The sequence below is a fragment of the Mizuhopecten yessoensis genome, unplaced genomic scaffold (genome assembly GCF_002113885.1).
Source record: "Mizuhopecten yessoensis strain PY_sf001 unplaced genomic scaffold, ASM211388v2 scaffold7283, whole genome shotgun sequence".
NCBI lineage: Eukaryota > Metazoa > Mollusca > Bivalvia > Pectinida > Pectinidae > Mizuhopecten > Mizuhopecten yessoensis.
The window spans coordinates 1,037,267-1,059,376 of NW_018406970.1; the positions used below are offsets into that span (position 1 = coordinate 1,037,267).

The window sequence follows — 22,110 nt, forward strand, 5'->3', positions numbered from 1 at the left end:
TGAAAGTCAGAAGCGTATTTGCAATGGCGTTAAAACAACAATGGAATTATTTGGTAATAACCGCAAATAACAATGTTGTTTAGACTGAATTAATTACACATTTTGTTTTTGCCGTGTGAAATACAGAACGTTGTATGGCATCGTCTAAAACCTGGTGGCTATAATAAAACGTAACTTGCAAGGATAATGTAAAAAAACAACTTAGCAGCATGATAACATCTACCTCTTCTCCATAATCTCTTTGGTAGAAAATGATTTCTTTAAAATTGACAAGCAATCGGGAGTTTATCTCGAAAATTAAAATACATTACTTATTTAATTCCAGAATGAAGATTAACTAAATCTTTATTTAGTACTTCGTATTTGAAGGCTGAGTTCGTATATAGTCGATAACAAGCAGCAGAGATGTGTTCGACTTCAATTGTCGATGTCGTTAAAAGGCGATGTTGTTTATGCAATTTTACACCGACATATAGCAACATGTTTTTGTTCGTCCGTCCAGCTATCCTCTAGACGTAGTCCAGCTTTCTCCACAATGTTTTGTAGCTGTTCCATTGTATATTTACAGCTGCCCCCAGCGCCTTCATGTAACCTAAGTCGCTCTCCTTTATCCATCTTCAAATCGATGCCAAGTCCAGCTGATAAAGAGCAGAGTAGACATGGGTGTGAATGAATACCCATTTAAATTTTTAGCAGTTTTCTTATAGCTAATATTACATCTGGAAAACTGTTTTCCTACAATGAATTGCACAATCTAAAGACTTTGGATTGCATTTATATGTACAAATTCACACTTTTTGGACACACAGAAGTTTTTTTTCAGTACCTGTCAGGTAAATCATATGCATAAAGGGATTTACCACTACTTAATGAACGTCGCGACTTACGTATTGGGTAAAGGACAGACTCCTTAGCCAGGAGGGTGGCCGAAATGTAGCTTGTTTTGTGCGGTCTGGTGTCCGATATAAACTCGACCTCATGCTTGAACATGCCAAGATCTATCTGACTGCCTTCGTCTCTGTTCAGCCGCATTATAATGTTCTCATTGAAATTCTGTGTCAAACCTGCACAATGAAACAAACTGCAGTAGAGAATGATATCAGGCCTGACCAATGAAACGATTTGTTTTAGAGACTTAGGACAGAACTGACCATTGTGAGAAACAATATGTTTTCAAAGCTCTCTATTTACTAAACTGTAATAAGCAGGATCATTTTGATTTTCCGAACGTGAACTTTCAATTTCTTCCTAGGAGCATCCCTACGATGTGAACATGTCGTTGTTGATTCGGTTATCATGTGCGTGTCCCGAATATCATGTCTTCCAAATGATGTCCACTGCTGATGGACAAATTTGCAACATTTCAAAGATTCAGGTTGATTTATGGATTATGGATAAGACTCATGATCACCACCATGATCCCATTGTGAAATACGCTATTATATTAGTGACATTAAGTTTTGAAAATCATCAGAGTACATTGTTTTGTTGTCAGTACTCGGACATAACTGAGACTTCATCTAAAGAACAAGGCGAATTACGTAGATGAAGCAAAACTCGATTACTATCTCGAAACACATGGTCTTATTATTTTTATCTTGATTGTCTTTATGAAAATAATTCCCTTGTTCATATTTCGCCCTAGTTTTATCGATTTTGAGATTTTGAGATCAAATTACGTTTTTTTACTCTTTCTTTATCCTTTTTTGTTTGCTTTTGTTTAGAACTTGATGTTTGGCCTTACTAATAAAACAAACTGTAATACAGACTTATGGCGTATTGTTACAACACTTAATAAAACCATATTTAACATGTTTAATGCATAACTTTTATAACATTTTCATTCATATATAAACACTATCAAAAGCCCTGGTCATTGCAGAGCTTTTTGATAAAACTTGTTATAACATGAAATGCTTCAATGCTAAATACAAAATATAAGATATTATATTTCTTTTTATCTGCCATTTTAAAAAAAATAAAAACACAAAGCGAATTACCGGCGTCATCGTTGTATGCTTTTAAGACAGATTCTCTGTTTTGTGTGATATCGGCGCTGAAAACAAGTCGGCATTTGTCTAAAAAATAAAACATCCGATAGGTTATCATAGCATTTTCTGACAATCAGACAGTAGAAAAAGTTATATATTCAAGCAAACCCCCTCGGCATATCATAAATCATAGTGTTTGAAGATGTTACCGTAAGTTGTAGATATTATGTTACGCAAATAGTTACGAGAAATGTTTTTGGGGTCGTTTAAATTAAATGTAATTCATTATTGTCTCAGTGTAACGTTGGTTGGACGTGCCTCCGCATGTGTTGTGTATGTGTGCCGGAGTCAAGGTTTGTTGACGTATTGCTTCCTTATGTGAGCGCTGATCTGGTGCCAATTTTATAGTGCTATCTCACTATAAACCATGACGAAGGTACCCTGGACTCGGTCACATTATAGTGACAACGGCCGAACTAGTTGTTGTCATGATCCAAAATGTTGAATTTTAAGTAGAGAATAATAACGACCTGTTTTTTAAGATCATTGGTATCCCGGCCAGGGGACAGAACCATTGTTTTCCTCACCTGGGCGAAAGTTCAAAATTATATTCCAAAGTGAGGTATTGCCAAGCAATGCGCTAGTAAGTTAAAGCAAGTGAGAAGTAGAGGCAATGTTGATGCATTCAACTGAGTGAAAATGATTTCTCTATTTATAAATACATGCCTACAACATCAAAGACTACGGTTATGCTTTTATGGAAAGGCATAAAAACTGTTGCATAAATAGTAAAGATCTATTCTTATATATAAGGAGATTAAAAAACGCAGGACCATAAGGAGGCCATCACTCTTTACTAAATCTGCACGAAAGGAGCAGACGTTTTACGTAACGAACATAACACTTCGAACTGAAAGGAAATCATAAAAACCATGGTATATTACCTGTCATTAAGGTGGAAAATAGTCTTATTGTGTTCACCTGGTCATCATACGGCATATTTTGGAGACTGTTGAAGAACAGTAACAATTTGGAACCTCTCAATTGCCTGTAAGATATTTGAAAGTCAGTACATGTAACATTTCATACATACAAGGTTACAACAAGGTATTCAAACACAACATCATTCAAAGTTTTTTACAGTTTCAAAAGCAGCACCAATGTATGTGATCTTTAATGTTATTAAGTTTTGGTGTTATTTCATTTGTCAATTTATTTATTGATCGCAGTATTTTGTGAATTATTAATGTATAGGAGTATTTTATCGTAAACGATCGCACAGGGGTTTTATAACAGTCTTTGTTCTAAATATTCGATACGTGTTTGCAATTAAGGTTCTGTTGTTGCTGATTACATGGAGAACTGTTAACCTGATTGCTTTTTCACATGTTATATTTTGCTAGTTTTCTGGGTATAAAAGGGGACGGAAACATGTGATTCGCAGATAACAATATACACGCGAGTATTTTTCTCAACGGCAATTCAACGGCTGTGATCTCAATATCATTATAAGTCAATGCAATGAATCACTCTTTATAATTCTGTTAACAAACCATCTAATAGCGTAAAAATATTCATAGCAAGCAAAAGGATACTTCAGAATCGGACTAATATGCACCATATGGCCATTTCGTCCATTAGAGACCGATCAGGGGTTCATAAGATGGAAGGAATACAATTGAAATATCTTTTGTGCTCAGAACCAAATACAGAAGACAGCGATGTTGGAAAATGTCATCAGAATATAGGGTTCAATATTCAACCGTAGACATACACGAAAATGTATTTGACAATGAATTACAAAAACTGTGATGTATTTCCAAACTTAGCTTACATAAATACACACACACTAGACTGAATCATGAATCAACCATATGAAAGCATGAAACGGAAGAAACAATACAAGAAAATTGTGAATTTCTTTATGATTGTGAGATATGCTTGACGGCGAATTTAGTACGTCTTACACTTATAGTTCCAGTAATTTGAGAAAACAAGAAGTTATACCAGCCACCAGATTACCACCTCTATGACTTAATGAATGGGAATACAGTCATCATGAAACTTACTTCAGTTGCTGTACTCCTCGCTCGTAGTCTGCAGCTATTGGTTTAACCACTAGTGCATTGTTGTATTCCCCTGATAATTCCTCTGCTGTCTTGAAAAGAAATTCTGACAGAAAGGTATATCATTATTAAGTCTATTAGTACCTAGAAACAAATTAAACATTACAACGAATATACTACAAATCAAGTGATTTGAAATTATGCGAATCTAATTCAATAACCTTACTTCTTCCTAATTCATTTTGAAACATGTCATTAAAGTGGTTGTTGTTTTTATCTTCCCTTCCTCAAGAAAGTTAACTTTCCGTTGCTCTCCTTTGCTTCAGAATCTGTCCAATTCCATCATAACATCCTCTATAGATCAAAGGCGATATGGTGATATATTGTATTTGGACTTCACCTATTTGATATACTTTATATAACGGTTGAATGGCGAATTTCGTCATATTCAATTTATCAACATCTACTGTCTCTGTTTGAATTATTTTCAGAGCCTGATCCAAGATTGGATAGTGATAAATTATGTTGATTATTGATTGATTGAGTGATTCATATATCATTTCGTTTTTCACTTTTCTTGAATCATTTGCAAGTTCTCAATATAAAGCCAGTGTATGGTATAAGATAAATTGAGGTTACGCAACGAGTGGTTGTTGAATATGGTATTTATTTCACTCGAGTTAGTTAATTTTCAAAAAATACAAAAGACACGAGCTTTACCGAGTGTCTTTTTGTAACTTTTGAAAATTAACTAACGAGATTGAAATAAATACTATACTCAACAACCACGAGTCGTGTGATCTGTTTCTAACACAATCATATAATCAGTCGGAAATAACATACACACGTGTATTTGTTGACAAGGCTGGCGTAGTGATATGACCCATATGTAAAAAGTCACTCATTAATATTTAAAAAAAAAAACTTCTTTTTTTACAAATTCAATAATTGTCAAAATTAATGTTTTGGCAACAACTTCATGAAAAAATATAATATATGAACGACTTTAAATATTGAGAGTAGCCGTATTTCATTGATTTTTATAAATTAACCACGGATTATATGCGTGTAAGCATATTGTACGAAGTCTGCCTCCCGCTAAGTGACGAACTTATCGCTGTCAATGTCCAAAACCATAGGCCTACGTTTCTTCTTGACGGTTCTATGATTGACGTTTATAGTGAAAGTTCAGCCATAGTCAGGCCGTCCAAATAGCGATAACGGGACGTTGGGACAACGAAATGTTTCCCGACACCGTGGCAGATCTTAATTTGTTTTGGTTTCACGACCTGGACACGCGACGGTGTGACGTCGAAACGATACCGATCGTCTGTAGCAATTTTGCCTGAAACTAGCGATCAAATCTTTAAGTATCAGCTTCTTTTAATATTGCCCTTTTCCGCATAACCTCACAAAGTCACCAACATTTGTCGGATGTTGATAGCAGACGACGTAGACAAAACAGCATGTGGCAAAAAGCAATTGGAAAAAGTCGTCCCGGTCAAAATTCATCTATTCGACCAATCAAAACTATTGCAGGTCATATACCACGTATGGTATGTAACTTATATTTATCTAATAGTCTGCGAGTTTATACAATGATCTGAGAGTGGAATAACACAGCGTATTGTGGTAGAAGGTTGAAGACATTCAAGTATTCATTATTGTTATTACACAAGATTATTAAGAAATTTAATTGGACCTACCTTTAGAAATATCCACAGGATAAAACACAAGGTTTTGTTGTTTTGTCATTAGTTCGTCAATGATAAGCCTCGATTTAGCACAGTTTCCGCTCCCCATCTCAATCAAGGTAGGTTTGTAAGGCAGCCTTGTGATATCCTTAAGTTAGCATTAGATGATTTGAGCAATACGGTCAAAGTTTATTCATTTGTGTTACTTTTGAATCTATTCACGTATGTTTTTTTCCAGTGTACTGGTATTGTGATGGAAAAAAACCAATTCGCTACCAGCGCATGTTAAATACATTATTTATGTTTAACAACAAAAAATCATTAATACAAATCAATTGATACTGAAACGTCATCTCATTATCAAAAATAATATATGCAAATGTTTTATCATTCAGAAATAAGTTGTGTATCCTAATTAAAACATTTTAAACATTTTAAATAAACAAATAGTTCGAATAATACGGTTATGATCACAGAATAAATGAGGAGCAAACGACAATATTATACCACATAGCTATAAACCTGAAAAACCGGAAACAATCAATGCAAGGCAAAGAACAACATAAACTCGTTACAAAAGCTTTGACGAATCTTTATACTTGAGCTATTAACGTTTTAAATTTTAGGCGATGATAACAGGGATACTAACTAAATAGAACATTCTCCGGTAAATAGACTGACTTGCCAACCACATACCTGTACATTGTTCCGTAGAATATCAATCGTGCTCCAATTCATATAGTAGTCTGGGATCTCGGAAGAACCTGAATCGTGAAGTTTCGATCCAGTCTCGTCGTAGGCATACCAAAGAGGGATATACTTTGCACTTGACGTTAGTCCTCTTTTTAAGCTTTCTTTTATATCTTCTCCCATTTTCTTACAAATAAAAAACATATATAAATACATAGGGAGAAAGCACTCTAAAGCCGGCGTCAGATCCGCGCTATCATAAGGAGGCATGTACACCAACACATTCTGTCTCCGGCTCACATACACAAATGTACGCATACATATAACACACATGGAGGCACGTCCTTAAATGACCTTAGCTGTTAATAGGACTTTAAACAAAATAAAACCAAACCAAACATGGGGCCAAATTTGTAATCATTTGCATTAAGTAAATAATGATAACAAAATGAAGAAGAGGAAACAAGTTAGATAAAATCTATATAACCGTAAAAAATGATCTTTTTTTTAAGGATTACGTATTTTAGCCACTTAACATCGACAAAAGACATTGTATTTGCAGTGATCGTGAAAAAATAAATCTGTCTTACACATGGCGTAACCGTATACGACGGTAAGCCAGAAGAGAGGGTCTACCAGAAATTGGGAAACGGTACAACAGACGCTGGATCGTCATTACTAAATACCCAAACTTTTGTGCAGCCTGTTTATTTAGACTTCGCATTGCTTAAGTGTTGATTTGTAAACGAATCATATTGTGTTTTCTGGCTTAGAACTGCTGTAGCTATCTAAGGCTTATAAAGAGATACACGTTCAATGTGCTTAATGATCTTCTTGGCCTTGAAGCAACCAAAGAGCGTGACAATTGTTTAAATTCAACGAAGGGAACGATTTCAACTAAATTCAACCTTCAGTCACCAATTAGAACGACATCTTACAAACTTAAAACTCAGGGTTGAGGGTATATAATGGTGATACATTGGCTGCGAAATAGTTTCTTAATATACATCCCTTTACACAACATATATCCTCTTTTTTGTGTTAATATTGTAAATGTAAATAACAACCGAATAGATCTTAATTAATAAGACATATTTCATCATTATTCAATTTTATAACAGTTTTTCTCGTGGCTTCATACTCATGGTATGTCGTATGTCGTGTTGTTTGCTATCTATAAAGTCAAAAGCTTGGTGATGTCATAATAGGCTACCATTGACAGAGCTGTAGAACTAAACGTCTGAATCAAACCCAAGACACATCTGAATCATAGATAACGCCACCAGGTGTTTTTTTATTCCAACAAGAATTATAACGTTCCAATATCCAATGGATTTAAATATTCTTAAATGAGTAGCAAATGGTCTATATGAAGATATTTGGCAGATAAATCAGGCATGTGACAAATGAGTTGTGAGATAGATAGTCTTGCGGAAATGTACAGTCAATTACCTTGCCTTTGTTCATGTATAGTATTAACGTATTGATGCTAATTCTATTTGTTTGTTTATCATCAGTGTCTAGTGTAAGAATATGTATAGAGTATGTGATATATATGTGTCTAGCTGATAGAAATGGAAGTGAATGTGTATGTATTGTACCCGAGATCTGCAGTTTAACTACCCAATTTTTAATTGCATTTCATTTTTTATTAAACTTGTTTTTTCAACTGAAATCTACTCAACTTCTGAGAGAACCAATAATAGTAGATATTGTTTATGGTAATGTCAAATAACATTACGATATCATCTGCAAACTGTAGAGACTTAGGGCGGAAGAAGAAAAGAAATGATATATTTAATTATTTAAATAAGTACTATAAAGATTATAATATTATATGTCTTCAAGGCACACATTTTACAAAAGAACAGGAGAGGGGAATAGCATTACAATGGGGATATACATGCTTTTTTTTAGCTCTTACAGAAACAATTCAAGGGGAGTTGCATATTTTTTAATAATAATTTTGAATTTGAAATCCACAGTAAATGGACAGACACAGAATGAAATGTAATAGCCCTTGATATAAGCATTGAAAAGGTTAGAATTTCATTAATTAATTTATATGGTCCCAATAAAGATGATCCAGATTTTTATGAAAAAATATATAAGCAGATTATTAATTTTAGCAATCCTTGTTGCATAGTTTGTGGTGACTTGGTTTTAGATCAGGAAAAAGACACAAACAATGATGTAAATATAAACAACCCAAATCCCCGTACAGGACTTCTTAAACTGATTGAGGAAACAAATTTAATTGACCCATTTATAATTTTTCATCCTACTTATAACAGATATACATGGCGGAGGAAAAACCCTATAAACAAGCTAGATTGGACTTCTTCCTCACCTCAGAAAATATTTTAAACTATATTGAGAAGGTTAATATTTTTGTTGGTTACAGATCAGACCATTCTATAATATCACTAGAAATTAAATTAAATAACTTTGTGAAAGGGAGGGGCCTATGGAAATTTAATAACAGTCTTTTATATGATCAAAAATATGTGCAAAATATTAAAAATACCATATATAAGATCAAACAGCAATATTCATCACCAATTTACGATAATGATATTTCTAATATAACTGATGAAGAACTTATATTATGTATAGATGCACAACTTTTTTTAGAAACATTATTAATGGAAATCCGGGGAACAACTATATCGTATTCATCATTTATAAAAAAAGAACAGGACAAAAGGGAAAAAGTACTAATATCTGATCTAGGAATATTAGAAGAAAATAATACATGGGCTACTAATTTAGATGAATACGAACAGAAAATAAACGAGCTAGAGAATATAAGAAAAATAAAAATGAAAGGGCATATGGTAAGCTCAAAAGTAACTTGGCTGGAAGAAGGGGCAAAAAACCATCAAAAGATTTTTGCAACTTGGAAACACACAATTATGTTAATAGAAATATTGTTAAAGTTGAAAATGAAAATGGGGAAATCATAACTAGTCAAGATGAAATTGTATATTTCATATAATTGTTTGTAAAACTTTTTCAAACAATTATATGCTGACCATTCAGATAATATTGAAGATGTTAATTTAACAGTCTTTAAGATGGTTTAGAATATGTAAAATTAACAGACAATTAACGTGTAAATTTAGAAGGCGAATTATCTTAAACAGAATTACTCTTTCCATTAAAAAATATGAAAAACTGTAAATCACCCGGTTCTGATGGTTTTACTAGTGAATTCTTTTTTTTTTTGAATAATTTAAAATATGTTATAATCAGAGCATTGAATTTTGGTTATAATAAGAGGGAGCTATCCATTACACAAAAACAGGGTATTATCAACTGTATTCCCTAAGGAGATAAAGTTAGATATTTTATTAAAAATTGGAGGCCGATTACTTTATTAAATGTTATATAAAAACTTGCTTCAGCTTGTATAGCCAACACACTAAAAACTGTTCTTGATTTTATTATTTCAGACACACAAACTGGTTTTTAAAGTGGAAGATAAATTGGGGAAAACACCAGACTTATTTACGACATTATGAATTTTACTGAAATAAACAACATACCAGGACTTTTAATATTTATAGATTTCGAAAAAGCCTTTGATTTATTTTTTCATTTTTTTATACAAAGTAGTTTAATTTTTTTAATTTTGGTGAAAGCATTAAAAAATGGATAAAAACATTATACAAAAATACATACTCTGCAATAGACCAAAATTGTATACTGTCAATTTCTTTTGATAAACAAAGGGGTTGTCGACAAGGGGATCCTGTTACCCCATATCTATTTTTACTTGTAGTTGAAATATTGGCTAGTCTTATAAAAAACAATAAAAAATATCAAGGGCATTACAATCCAACAGAAAGATCATAAGCTCTCACAGTTTGCAGATGATACCTCAATAATTTTAGATGGATCTAGAAACTCATTCAACGAAGCACTGAATGTTTTAGATTGCTTTGGTAAAATATCGGAACTAAAAGTAAATAATGATAAAACCAAGGTGATTTGGATTGGCAGCAAGAAATTCAGTACAGACGTTTACCATCATAGATGGAAACTGAAATGGGGAGAAACAAAATGTAATATGCTAGGGTTTATTTTTCAGTTAATCTACCACAGTTCTTAAGAATGTTAATAAAAGTATAAACCAGTGGTCACGCAGAATTTTAACACCTCTTGGTCGGATAGTTGTATTAAAATCAATCATTAAATAATTTAAAAAAAAATGGCAGCACGTTCTTAAAAGCATTTTCGAAAAGTATCTATTTGGAAGGTTCTACTTTTGATATTGTAGTGTTTTCTGCATATTTTTTGTTTATATTGTGTAGGAGTGCACTTTCACCAATTAAAGATCTTCTTTACATTATACAACATCATTTTTTTTCATATAGTGCAAACCCGTGAGTGTATCGGATTTGACATCTACGTTATTGTACTGAGAACTACGTACGTATTTGTCACTAAAAAGCTCCGCTAGCTACAAGTAACCCACCTCAGTTGCAGAGTTAGTATTTAACCTACGCATATTACACTGAATAGACGAATAAGCCTTTCTCATATGAAACATTGGAATACTAAATCTAACAATCGAGGGCAAATTCTAACCGAATTGCCTTATCAGCCCCAGGCATTCAATTGTATATATTGAAGCAATGCAAAATTAGACCAGGTTTTTTCCTTTCTTTTAGATCAAATATCAGTACATATAATTAAAAGGTTACTTACGTTTTCGAAACCGGACGGGTCTATTAGTTTCTTTCAAATGCGACAGCAGTATACTTAGAACACCTCGAGACTTACATATTGAATCAGCACTGTTATTTTTCGAATTCTACAGGACGAGCAAATCACATGTTTATATATGTCGATAAATAGACACAACACATAGAACTTAAGTATAATATAGAAATATCCAACCATAATCTCTCATGTAAATGCGTTTTAATTAACCATTTCTATTCTCTGTGTTCCAAAGTACAATGACATGTAATGAAAACAGCTGTTGTACATGTATTACTTTCATTTACATTATAATATATTAATTTTTATGAATATCAATAAAGTTGATATCGACTCAGATACTATCTCAAAGCCAATAATAAACAACACTGTCAACTACAAAGTAAATTAAGATTCAAAATCAATAGAAAACATCATACATGAAATAAAAAAACCCATTAAGACAAAGTTATAAGATGGTTGTTCTAATGTACGGCTGATTTTAATCCATCAGATATTCAACTAGCATAAATATTCCAGTTTTACATACGCAGTTGTCGGAGAAAATACCATTTTTAAATCATAATACAACAGAATCATGCTGAACTGGCTTCTAAAACATCGCCGTCCTTCTTCTTTAACAAGGAAAGCTCGCGCGGATACAAAATAAAAATAAAACTAAATTTAAGAAGATGTTTGTGTGGCGTTCATCATCCACGCGCATCCAGTGTCACATGAGACAGAAGATATATATACATGATCAGAGACTAATTATAATGCTGACAGAGGTGTTGGTAAGTGTAAGGAACGACAACTCTGAATAGAGATTGATAGGTTTATTGATTTCATCTGAAGTAAAAATGTAAATACTCCGTAATATATCACAGTTATATACAGTTTGTCAGCTGAATACACTATTTAAGGATCAATGTTCCATAAAACAACAAAAATATTTGTTGTCAACTACGTAAGTGATACAGTATACGATGTCAAATCTAAGGTTCATTTTAATATTTACATCCCACAAACTGTTTTATTACTTTACGAACGAGAAACTGTCGGTTTGGTTTGTTTGTGTTTTGCGTCCTATTAACAGCTATGATCATTTAAGGACGTGTCAGGTTTTGGTGGTGGAGTGAGGCCGGAGTTCCCACAGAAAAAAATACTGACCTACGGCCAGTACATGGTTTGTTTTATTTTGTTAAACGTCGACAACTAAGGTCATTTAAGGACGTGCCTCCATGTGTGTTGTGTATGCGTGCGTGTGTGTATGTGTGTTTGAGACAGGGTATGTTGAAGTAACTGCGTCATTGTCAAAGCACGGGTCTGATGTCGACATTATAGTGCTTTCTCACTGAAATACCATTCCAATTGTACCCAACACAGCATTCCGCTTGGTCGCTATACTGATGACGGGTGAACCAGCTGTTGCCATTACCATCAATGCTGAGCCTTAAGCAGGTTATAACAACTACCTAAACTAATACTGAACCAGTGAATCACATCGATATATTATTATACTTCGGAAACAGAGTGAAAAACATTTCCCCCAATTTAATATGGCCGATGTATACAGGCATTGACACACTATTCTTGCAGTGACACAGTCGAATGTTCCAAAACGTAGCCGCCATTGTTTGCTATTTTACGGAAACACAGATCTTTTTGCTTCCCCATTTTGGTACAAGTAGTCCATGATGGATCCTGGTTATGAACTTAAATTTTCAGATCCTGTAGGAATTAACCCGCGGTATAATAAATTAACGCTATATATGATATATACTCTTTATCATATGAATAATTGCCGCTGTATAATATATCTCTGCTAAATAATTACTAGTATATATGATAGCCCAACTACAGTACTAAAAATAGCATCCATACATCGTGCAGAAATCGTGCACACACTGTCAACACGGTGCGCACAACTGTGTGATTTCATACAAACGGTTGATCAATATTATGAAAAATTGCTTAAACCTCGAACGGAATAAGGAACACTGTTTATATGTTTCTCATCATATCAATAAGGATTATGTTCAATTTTACAATGCGTGTTACACAGTATTACAGTGACCGTTGGACTGTCACGAATGGGGTTTGCTCTCAGGGAACAGAACAGGTAAATAACTATCTGATGAGTGACCGGAGTTTTACCTGGCCTGTGCCTGACAAAGAAAGCTGATATGTGATACCATATGACAATTATGAAAAACAAAACTGGAGGGTTAAGTATTTGTTATTTGCATTCGTTTGATCTCTTCATTTGGTTTTTCACATGTAGGCGAGTTACGCAAGTACCCCGGGTGGGACCAACTACGGTCCTTGTACAGGTACAAAGTCGTTATGTTTACCTGTTTATGAGACCGTGTACAGATGTGTCTGATCTTACATGTGTCGATTTGAGTCGTTTAAAAATCACAAAACACCATTGTTACATTTACGAAAAATAGATAGAAAGATCAGCTTATATATGTAGCCAGAATAGCGTATCATACTTAATAAAATCAAGTTAATATATTCAAACAAGAAACCGTATATATTGTTAAACCATTTCTTAATTTACATCAACCACGGTTGTCATCGCACAACGTTCGTCCATCGTCCGTACAAATATGCACAAGTCAAAATCGTCCAGATTTCCTTCGTTCGCACATCGTGCACACACCGTGCGCACACCGAACATCGTGTATCGTTGGGATACCGCAAATGTAGTGAGCGTCAGACATCCTTATGTTTTTGTTAGTCCTTTATACCTTCACAACCTGACAGAAAACGACGTGCTGCTTTTCATCTATCCAAGTACCCCCCAGGCGGAGTCCAGCTTTCTCGACAGTGTTTCGTAGCTGCTCCATTGTGTATTTACAGCTGAATCCATCGCCTTTGTGAAAGTAAAGTCGCTCTCCCTTATCCATCTGCAGGTGAATGCCAAGTCCAGCTGTAAAATAAGAATATTTTTTTGTTATAACATGAAGTTCAACGACACGTCTTTACAATGCTTATATACTTAAACCCTTTATATAAGATATTTAAATAGTAAAATTTGTCACTGTACTGGTTCTGCCGTACATGAAGACTATGGAAAAGTGTATAGTCGCCTCAAGGAACCTCGCAGGAAATATGCTATTTCGTTGTGTGATATGAAAATCGATATTTTTGAATATGATGGTCAGAGTGCCTTGTGGTTTTGTCGTCACTTCCCGCGTTTGTGTGCGAGGACGTGACATTACTTGGATTCGATTTAGATTGACATGGCGGGCGTCTTCGATGAAGCAGAAGCCGCTTACCCTTTCGGAACAACTGGTTTTGTTCTCCTTGCACTTATTCAAAGGTATCTTTGTAAACATTTCCTTTGTTTCAATTTGCCCTAGTTTTATCGTTTTTGAGGTCGAGTTATGGTTATGTTGGCTCTTTTATAGATTTCCGTAACAGTCCCTTGATAACATTTTCTAGTGTTATTTTTCTTCTTTTGTTAAATAGATAAACTATTTCCTTCAGTTTATTTGTGTCCTTTTGTCACTGGCACGTAAGTTTGCCCTACCATGGTTCCTGTTATTCTGAGATAGTATACACATAAGAACCGGCGTTACGATAGGGTTAACACGCGCTAAGCCTCTGTTACGTTCCCCATCACAACAATTACAACTTACGTATCGGGTACCGGATGGCTTCTTTGGCCTCTATGTAGACCCTGGTGTAACTCATGTACTGGGGATCGTTGTCAGATATGAAATCTAGCTCATACGTGAACTTGGTAAGGTCGATATCACTTCTTTCCTCTTTATTTAACCGTTCAATTGCATGTTGATTGAAAGCTCGTATTAACCCTGAAGATTAAAGCATACACACTTGCATATATCAATGCTGATTATCTGTCAACAGTAGTTGAGTTTGTCTAGGGACTCCATTCATCATCTCATGAACTTCGTTACAGCGAGACTAAGCCCTTAAATGTATATTTTATACATTCAAAGTAAAATAAAGACCTGAAATCAAAACTGAAATATTCTGCCAAAATATTCCGCAATGCAACGTAAATTATTGTTATGTATTTTTGTATCCCCCGCTTTTACCGATACATGGGATATTAATTTGGGTTTGTCCGTCTGTCTGTCTGTCTGTCTGTCTGTCACGCTTCGTTTCCATGCAATAACTGCAACAAATGTTAACTGATTTCCTTCAAACTTAGTAACAGGGTTAAATGCCTTAAGGGCTCGGCCAAGTTCGATGACCACTTTCAGGGGACTTTATTTAGCGGAGTTATGGCCACTTGAATAACGTAAAACGTCATTAACTGCCGTTTCCGTGCAATACTGCAACAAATGATAACCGATTTTCTTCACACTTGGTACCAGGTTTAAATGCCTTTAGGGCTCGACCAAATTTGACAACCACTTTAATCGGACTTCATTTGGCGGAGTTATGGCCCCTTGGTTAACGAAAAACGTCATTATCTGCAGTTTCCGCTTAATAACGCTAGCAAATATTAGCTTAATTCCTTCAAACTTGATAACAATGATTGTGTTCCTCCGTCTTCCATCCATCTTGGGCACTCGTTGGTTCTCGTGTGATAATTGCTGTAGCTATTTCAACCAAATTCCGTATGCACATCCGACTCATGCTCAGTTTGCCAATCGATGTGATTTGTGCATATTTGCGGATAATTAACGAGGTTAGTAAATTCTGATAGATTAAACGATACATTAACAGCGTAATACCTACATGTTCAATAAAAAGTCTAGCTTATGAATAAAGCTTTTTTTTCTTCGAGTTTCAAGCTATACATTATGTTTCAACAGCACGATACTCACATGTTAAAACCTTGCCTCAATAATGTTTACCTACAATATGTCATGCAAGCGGGAGATATAAATTCCACGAATTTGTTTGTCATTATGTTACGCAAAGTTACGGGTATTAAAAACTGAAGTAATTTCATTACATATTTGATATTAAGCAGCGTAAAAACGTTCGAAGTAAACATCGAAATATTGGTAGCTTATGCATTATTCGAAACTATACCAAGCTTCCGTGAACACAAATAGATTACGGCACGTCATTAAATGACCTGAGCTGTTAATATGACGTGAAACGTTAAAAAACTGATTAAACAAAACCAAACATTCGATGATCGCTATTGATCAAAATTAGTTTATGCTGTGTTGGTATTTACTTGAAATATCCGATATTCATTTAGGTAATATTACAATAAGTTACCTGCATCATCATTGTAGGCCTTAATGATAGTCTCCCTGTCTTGTGTGACGTCAGCACTGAATATGAGTCTACATTTGTCTGAAAAAACATTAATATATTCAAAGGTATCTGGACTTTTCTGAATAAAGTGTTTTGCAAAGGGAAATAGTAAGTTCACAATACCAAATTACTTAACTTAGAATTGCAGAATGCACTTGATATAAGACTTATCTTGTTTGATTACGACAATTCGGAATCAAAAGAAATTTAGAATTGAAACACATTCTTCAATTAATATCATATTCCATTATCATAATCGAAGATATTTTTACTGTGGACTAAATCGTTAGTATTGTGATATACATGCAAACAAACCACGGTTTTTCACATCTGTTGTTCTCGATTTGCTGTATTAAAGTTCAAATTCAAGCAGTTTTTTTTGTCTCAGGTGAACATTATTTTACTAAATGATAAACCGTGCTTGAAAGAGAAAACTATATATGCTCTCAAAGTCTGCCATGTTAGGGGTAATACTGAATACTCTGAAGACAAAAAATATACAGATATAGAGGATCTTACATGAGTGTCTATGTCATATTGTTTGTTTGTTTGTTTTGTACTGTTTACGGTCCATCGCCAATTTGAGTCATTTAGGGCCAAACAAGTGTAAGAATAGACATTCACAAAAAACGTAATACATAAAAACAAGAAACAAAAGGTTTAAATGTGTAAAGATGTCAAAATATATCAATAACAAACAAATTGTTTATAGAATATATCATATCCTATTATAGAGATTGATTGAATGTATATACTCATATATTGATTGCGTAGAAACTGTATCGAATAAACGTTTCATAGAGGCTACATTATAAAATCTGTCGCATATTTGTTTGAAATCACCGCATTCAATCATAAAGTGTTTGACTGTAAATGGCTGATCACATGCATGACAGCAGGGTTGGTCTTCCTCATGCAAAATGTAGCCATGTCATATTGAATTTGAGTTTAATAATTTGATATGACACGAAACTTAAGGCGAGTATAATAACATATTATTGAACGAGTTTGATAAATGCAATATGACATCGACACGAATGTAAGATTCTAGTTAGCATATGAAATTCATTATTTGAAAACAAAAACTCAAATACAAAATGTGTTTTCAGCTGACTCTATATAGGTCTAAACCAAAGCACTCCAATCATAGTATTGTCGTTCCGCACATACAAAGTAATTTCAGATCATTTTTTGATAACAATTATTTGAAATGCACTGAAAATAATAATGACAAAGTTAACATTTAAAAATTCATTTGATACGTGTGTATTTCCACATTTACGACATGGCCGTATGACATAGTATAATGGGTCAGTTAGTTTGTATGTGATAAAAATAATCAAACACATAAACTCAATTGCTTGTCAGTCGACATGGATTTTTTAAGTTAAATTTAAAGATGTACCTGTCAATATGGTAGATATCAGCCTAAGAGTATTCACCTGGTCATCGTACGGTAGATTGAGAATGGCACTTAACCACAGAATGACCTTAACCCCTTCTTTACCTCTGTAACAGATTAGACATATAACAACATATACATATATATGTATAATTGACATGAAAGAAAAATCCTACCCATATGGAAATTAGCCTCCTGTCTGACCTGATGCCTGCTCTAGTTGGGCGGTTGAAGAGTAGCTAGAAATGTATCCCACAGATTGATATTTATAAAAGACAAGCGTCCCAATCAAACGAAGTGTTTCATCACATATCATTTATGTTCAATTTACGTATCTATAAAGTTGAAATTTTATTTACATAACGTTCAACAAATAACCATAAACACAGGAAGAATCTTTTCTTCAACTGAAATATATAACCAGATGATGGCAGGAAAACTGAAGTTTGCGGAACAAGAATTTATGTTCTTTTAATACATCTCACACTTGTAATCTTAAAAGTGGACTTAAATATAGCTAGAGGCAATATATCTTTGTTTGATTCAAAAGAATGTATTCAAAGACTCAAACATATGACCCCTGTGACCTCGAAAGTCGAACAAGATCATTAACCCTTTCCGTACCGCAAATCCGGTCCGGATTCCGAACCGGATGTCCTTACTAGGCTCGCCCCCGCGCAAATAACAAAATGGCAGATTATCAATGTTCATTAAAGACGAGGTGCAATTGCTGCAGGAATTAAACAGGTAACCGTGATGACTAACTGGCAGCTAATTATAACTGAGAAATCGACATCTGGTCGGCACCAAACAGGGATTGATTATTGTTTACGAATACGAAGTCGTTAGTTTGTTTTTCTAATTACTAGTAGATCTCATTAAGACTCATATTAAAATATTCATATTTACTTCCATAAGTCTAAATATTTAGTGATGAATTTATGAGTGTTCATATCGAATTTAGTTGCCGCCATATTGTTTATATTTGAATCACCAAACGCAAACATGCGGCAAATTCGAAAACAATAGGTCACACAATATAAATTGTGTGCTCTGCACCTATAAAACTATTTCTTCCCAACTGATGGGTGCTGATTTTAGCGACAACTAATTGTATTACGCGATTGTCGTGTGCGATATCCAGCTAAACATAACACAAGTTACACCAAAGTCTGTTGTCGTGTGTACACGACAACGAGGATGAGACGGCCTATTAGTGTGTCTTCTGTACACGACAACGGGGACCAGGATGACATACGGAAAGAGTTCAGTTGAACAGACTTGATAGCCTTCCATCCCAGCATGCTTCTGGCCAAATATCATCACCCTTCACCACTAGGTTATTTATAAGTTGTGTATATATACCTAATAGACCTACTGCACACAGATGATTGCCCCCTGTGACCTTGAAAATAGGTGAAGGTCATTTATTTTAACAAACTTGGCAGCCCTTCACCCCAGCATGTTACTCGGCAAATATCACCACCTTATGCCTTTTGATTACTGAGAAGTTGTTTAAAGTAAAAAGTTGACGTCAGACGGACGACGGACGCCGCACCACGGCATAAGCTCACTTGCCCTTCGGGTAGGTGAGCTAAAAATATTGAAACATACACGGTCATGGTTCTCTCAATAATTTATACTGTATAGATTCTTTACATAATTAAATTTGGACATTAACCGTATATATGCTAAATCGTTAAAAATGTTTCAGAACTTACTTCAATTGCTGTATTCCCTGTGCGTAGTCAGCAGCTATGGGTTGAAGTACGAGTGAGTCGCCGTATTCCCCTGACAAGGACTTTACTGCCCTCATCAAAAACTCTTAAAGATAGTATGAAGGAAAACATATGAAACATACGTATCAAAATATTATTCATCACAATCGTATCCAGGAATCATAAATTTCCCTTTTCAACATACCTTTAGAAATGTCCACTGGATAAAACGTTAGTGTTTTCTGTCTTTTCAGCAGTTCGTCTATTACAAGTCTCGTTTTAGAACAATTTCCGCTTCCGAGGTCAACCAAGGTCAGATCGTATTTATTCCATGGAATAATATCCTTCAAAACAATGCAATAATATATCAACAACAATTACTTACTATATTTGATTTAGAAAACATAACTGTGTATGTATGAATATAACGAAAAGTCAATTTTTCTACTTATCACAACCACTGGTGCTTAAGTATGTACTCTTCTGAGGTTTCAATCACGTTCAAATCTCGTTTTAATCTCGTGTAACAGACTTTTGTAATACTTAAAAAGTAATGCGAGAACTTTTGATAGCAAACATGCATTTTAAAAATGTGTCAAAATACTAGATAACTGTTATTTGTAGAACTTTTTTTTACAAACATTTAAAAAATAAATGACCAATTTGGCTGGCGTTTTGAATGTGTATTTCTTGCGCTTTGGGAAAGGCCAACATTTCACCTTTTTGACACTAGATTGATCACTTAAATCGTCATTGGGAGCCATTTTGTATTGAAGCAATTGTTTGATGAATGACTTTATCATGTTCAATATTATGAAAAAAAAAATGCAACAAAGTTGGATAATATACCTGACTGGTATTTATATTTTCATATTTATTTTCGATTTTTCACCCAAGAAATGTGAAAAAATAAACACAAATAGTAATTGGACAAAAAAACACACGGACCCCCATTTTTTGTGGCTGTTTTATTTAAAATGCTGATGTGACTGTGTCATGGTGGAGAAATATAATGGACGCTTTGCTCAAGACTGTTGATAAAATTTGATAAAGTTATTGTATTTCCTTTGTCAGATATACAAACTGTTTTGTCCTAACTACTTAAGTAGACCTAAGGTCTTCGGTCGGGTTACGCCAAACAGACAAGTTTTCAATGGCGGGATGGTTTTAGTAGAATACGTCTATGCAGTCATGACCATCTTATAGAGAAAGGGAGAGAACTTATAATAAAAGAGAGGAGAGAATCTGTCAATATTGTCTGAAAAAAGGGTAAAGATACAAAGACGAAACACACTTTCTGTTTATATGTCTCTTGTATGACGTTCTAGGAAAGCAATGTTGCATAGATCGGTACATAAACAAATACCATATCAATATGCAAATGTTAAAATCAGATATTAAAGAAGAGTTATGAAATATATGTAAACTTGTTTACTAAACAATCAAAACTTGGTCCGATTTTACTACATCTTTACAATGAAAAGTTTCCATCTATTCTATCGTTCTTTTTTTTTTTTTTAGTAAAAAGCATGAATTCCTCTAAAAGTACCATATGTGTACCAGCAGTATAGTTCTTTTTATTTCAGACTTAACCGCCAATTGAAACGAGAAAGTAACTTTGGGTTTAAAGCGTAAAAAGAGAGAACTTAATAGACTTAACACACATCAAAAGAAATCAAACGGTTACAATTGGTAAAAATAATATATAGCGCGCATAGTGTTAACGCTATATTCTATTCTATTATAGAGGCGTATTTTCTGTATGTACTAAGTACAAGTAGTCACGGGACCTGTTCAAAGCGTTTCCCCATGCTTTGTACATCATATATATATATCACAACTCTGTTTTAGATCGTTGTGTGAATGAAACATGTGGACGCGTGCAAAACGTGGTTTCGGAAACGCAGAGCTGAAAAAGTTCCCTTTTTTACTCTGATTCTTCAATATACATTTTGTGTTTATCATTTTCTTATGGTGTCCCGAAGGTTAATATATTTGTTTTGTTTCGTTTGAATACAGACAGATACTGGAAAGGACATTTTCTATTGTTGTTAAATGTTTCTGAAATGTTTAATGAAATCCTGTAGATATCAAATGTTCCAGAAATGTGTGGAAGGCAATAAATTTATAAATCACATACCTGTACATTCTGCTCCAGAAGTGACCTCTCACTCCTGGTTAAATAGTAGTCCGGAGGTTCTGTGACAGTTTTGTACTGGATCATCGACCCAACATCGTCGTAGATATACCAGTGGGGAATGTATTTAGGACTAGACGTCAACCCTGTCACTAACATTTCTTTCAGGCTGTGTGCCATTTTACTGTTACCACAGAAATATAAGGATAGTTAATTAAAAAAAGTTCCATTACAGTTACAATGACAACAAATATTACCGTGAATGCCCTTTGTTAGAATTATAAATATGTTTTTACCTTTATCTTATTTTTTTGTTATTTTATCTGTTAGACATACCTAAAGTAAATACCCCAACTCTTGTCCCCTATTCCAATATACTTGAACCAAGAGTTGCAATGGGGGCAACAGATCAACTTTTGTGTCTTCCGTTCCCTCTTCGTAGTAAACAC

At 34.2% G+C, this 22,110-nt stretch overlaps 2 protein-coding genes across 2 annotated transcripts; both read right to left on the reverse strand.

The window, feature by feature from the left end:
* Positions 1 to 364: 364 nt before the first annotated feature.
* Positions 365 to 6,512, reverse strand: LOC110453351 (histidine N-alpha-methyltransferase-like). The gene is made up of 7 exons (XM_021502267.1): positions 6,448 to 6,512; positions 5,764 to 5,899; positions 4,061 to 4,163; positions 2,936 to 3,039; positions 2,001 to 2,078; positions 888 to 1,064; positions 365 to 638 (listed from the first exon to the last, which is right to left on the reverse strand). Exons 1-7 carry the CDS (start codon positions 6,487 to 6,489, stop codon positions 451 to 453), a joined length of 828 nt encoding a protein of 275 aa, XP_021357942.1. The 5' UTR covers positions 6,490 to 6,512; the 3' UTR covers positions 365 to 450.
* Positions 6,513 to 13,898: 7,386 nt separating this feature from the next.
* On the reverse strand, positions 13,899 to 21,841 carry LOC110453368 (histidine N-alpha-methyltransferase-like). Its single transcript, XM_021502282.1, has 7 exons — positions 21,665 to 21,841; positions 19,730 to 19,868; positions 19,528 to 19,630; positions 17,810 to 17,913; positions 16,366 to 16,443; positions 14,799 to 14,975; positions 13,899 to 14,086 (listed from the first exon to the last, which is right to left on the reverse strand). Exons 1-7 carry the CDS (start codon positions 21,839 to 21,841, stop codon positions 13,899 to 13,901), a joined length of 966 nt encoding a protein of 321 aa, XP_021357957.1.
* Between the last annotated feature and the right edge of the window lie 269 nt (positions 21,842 to 22,110).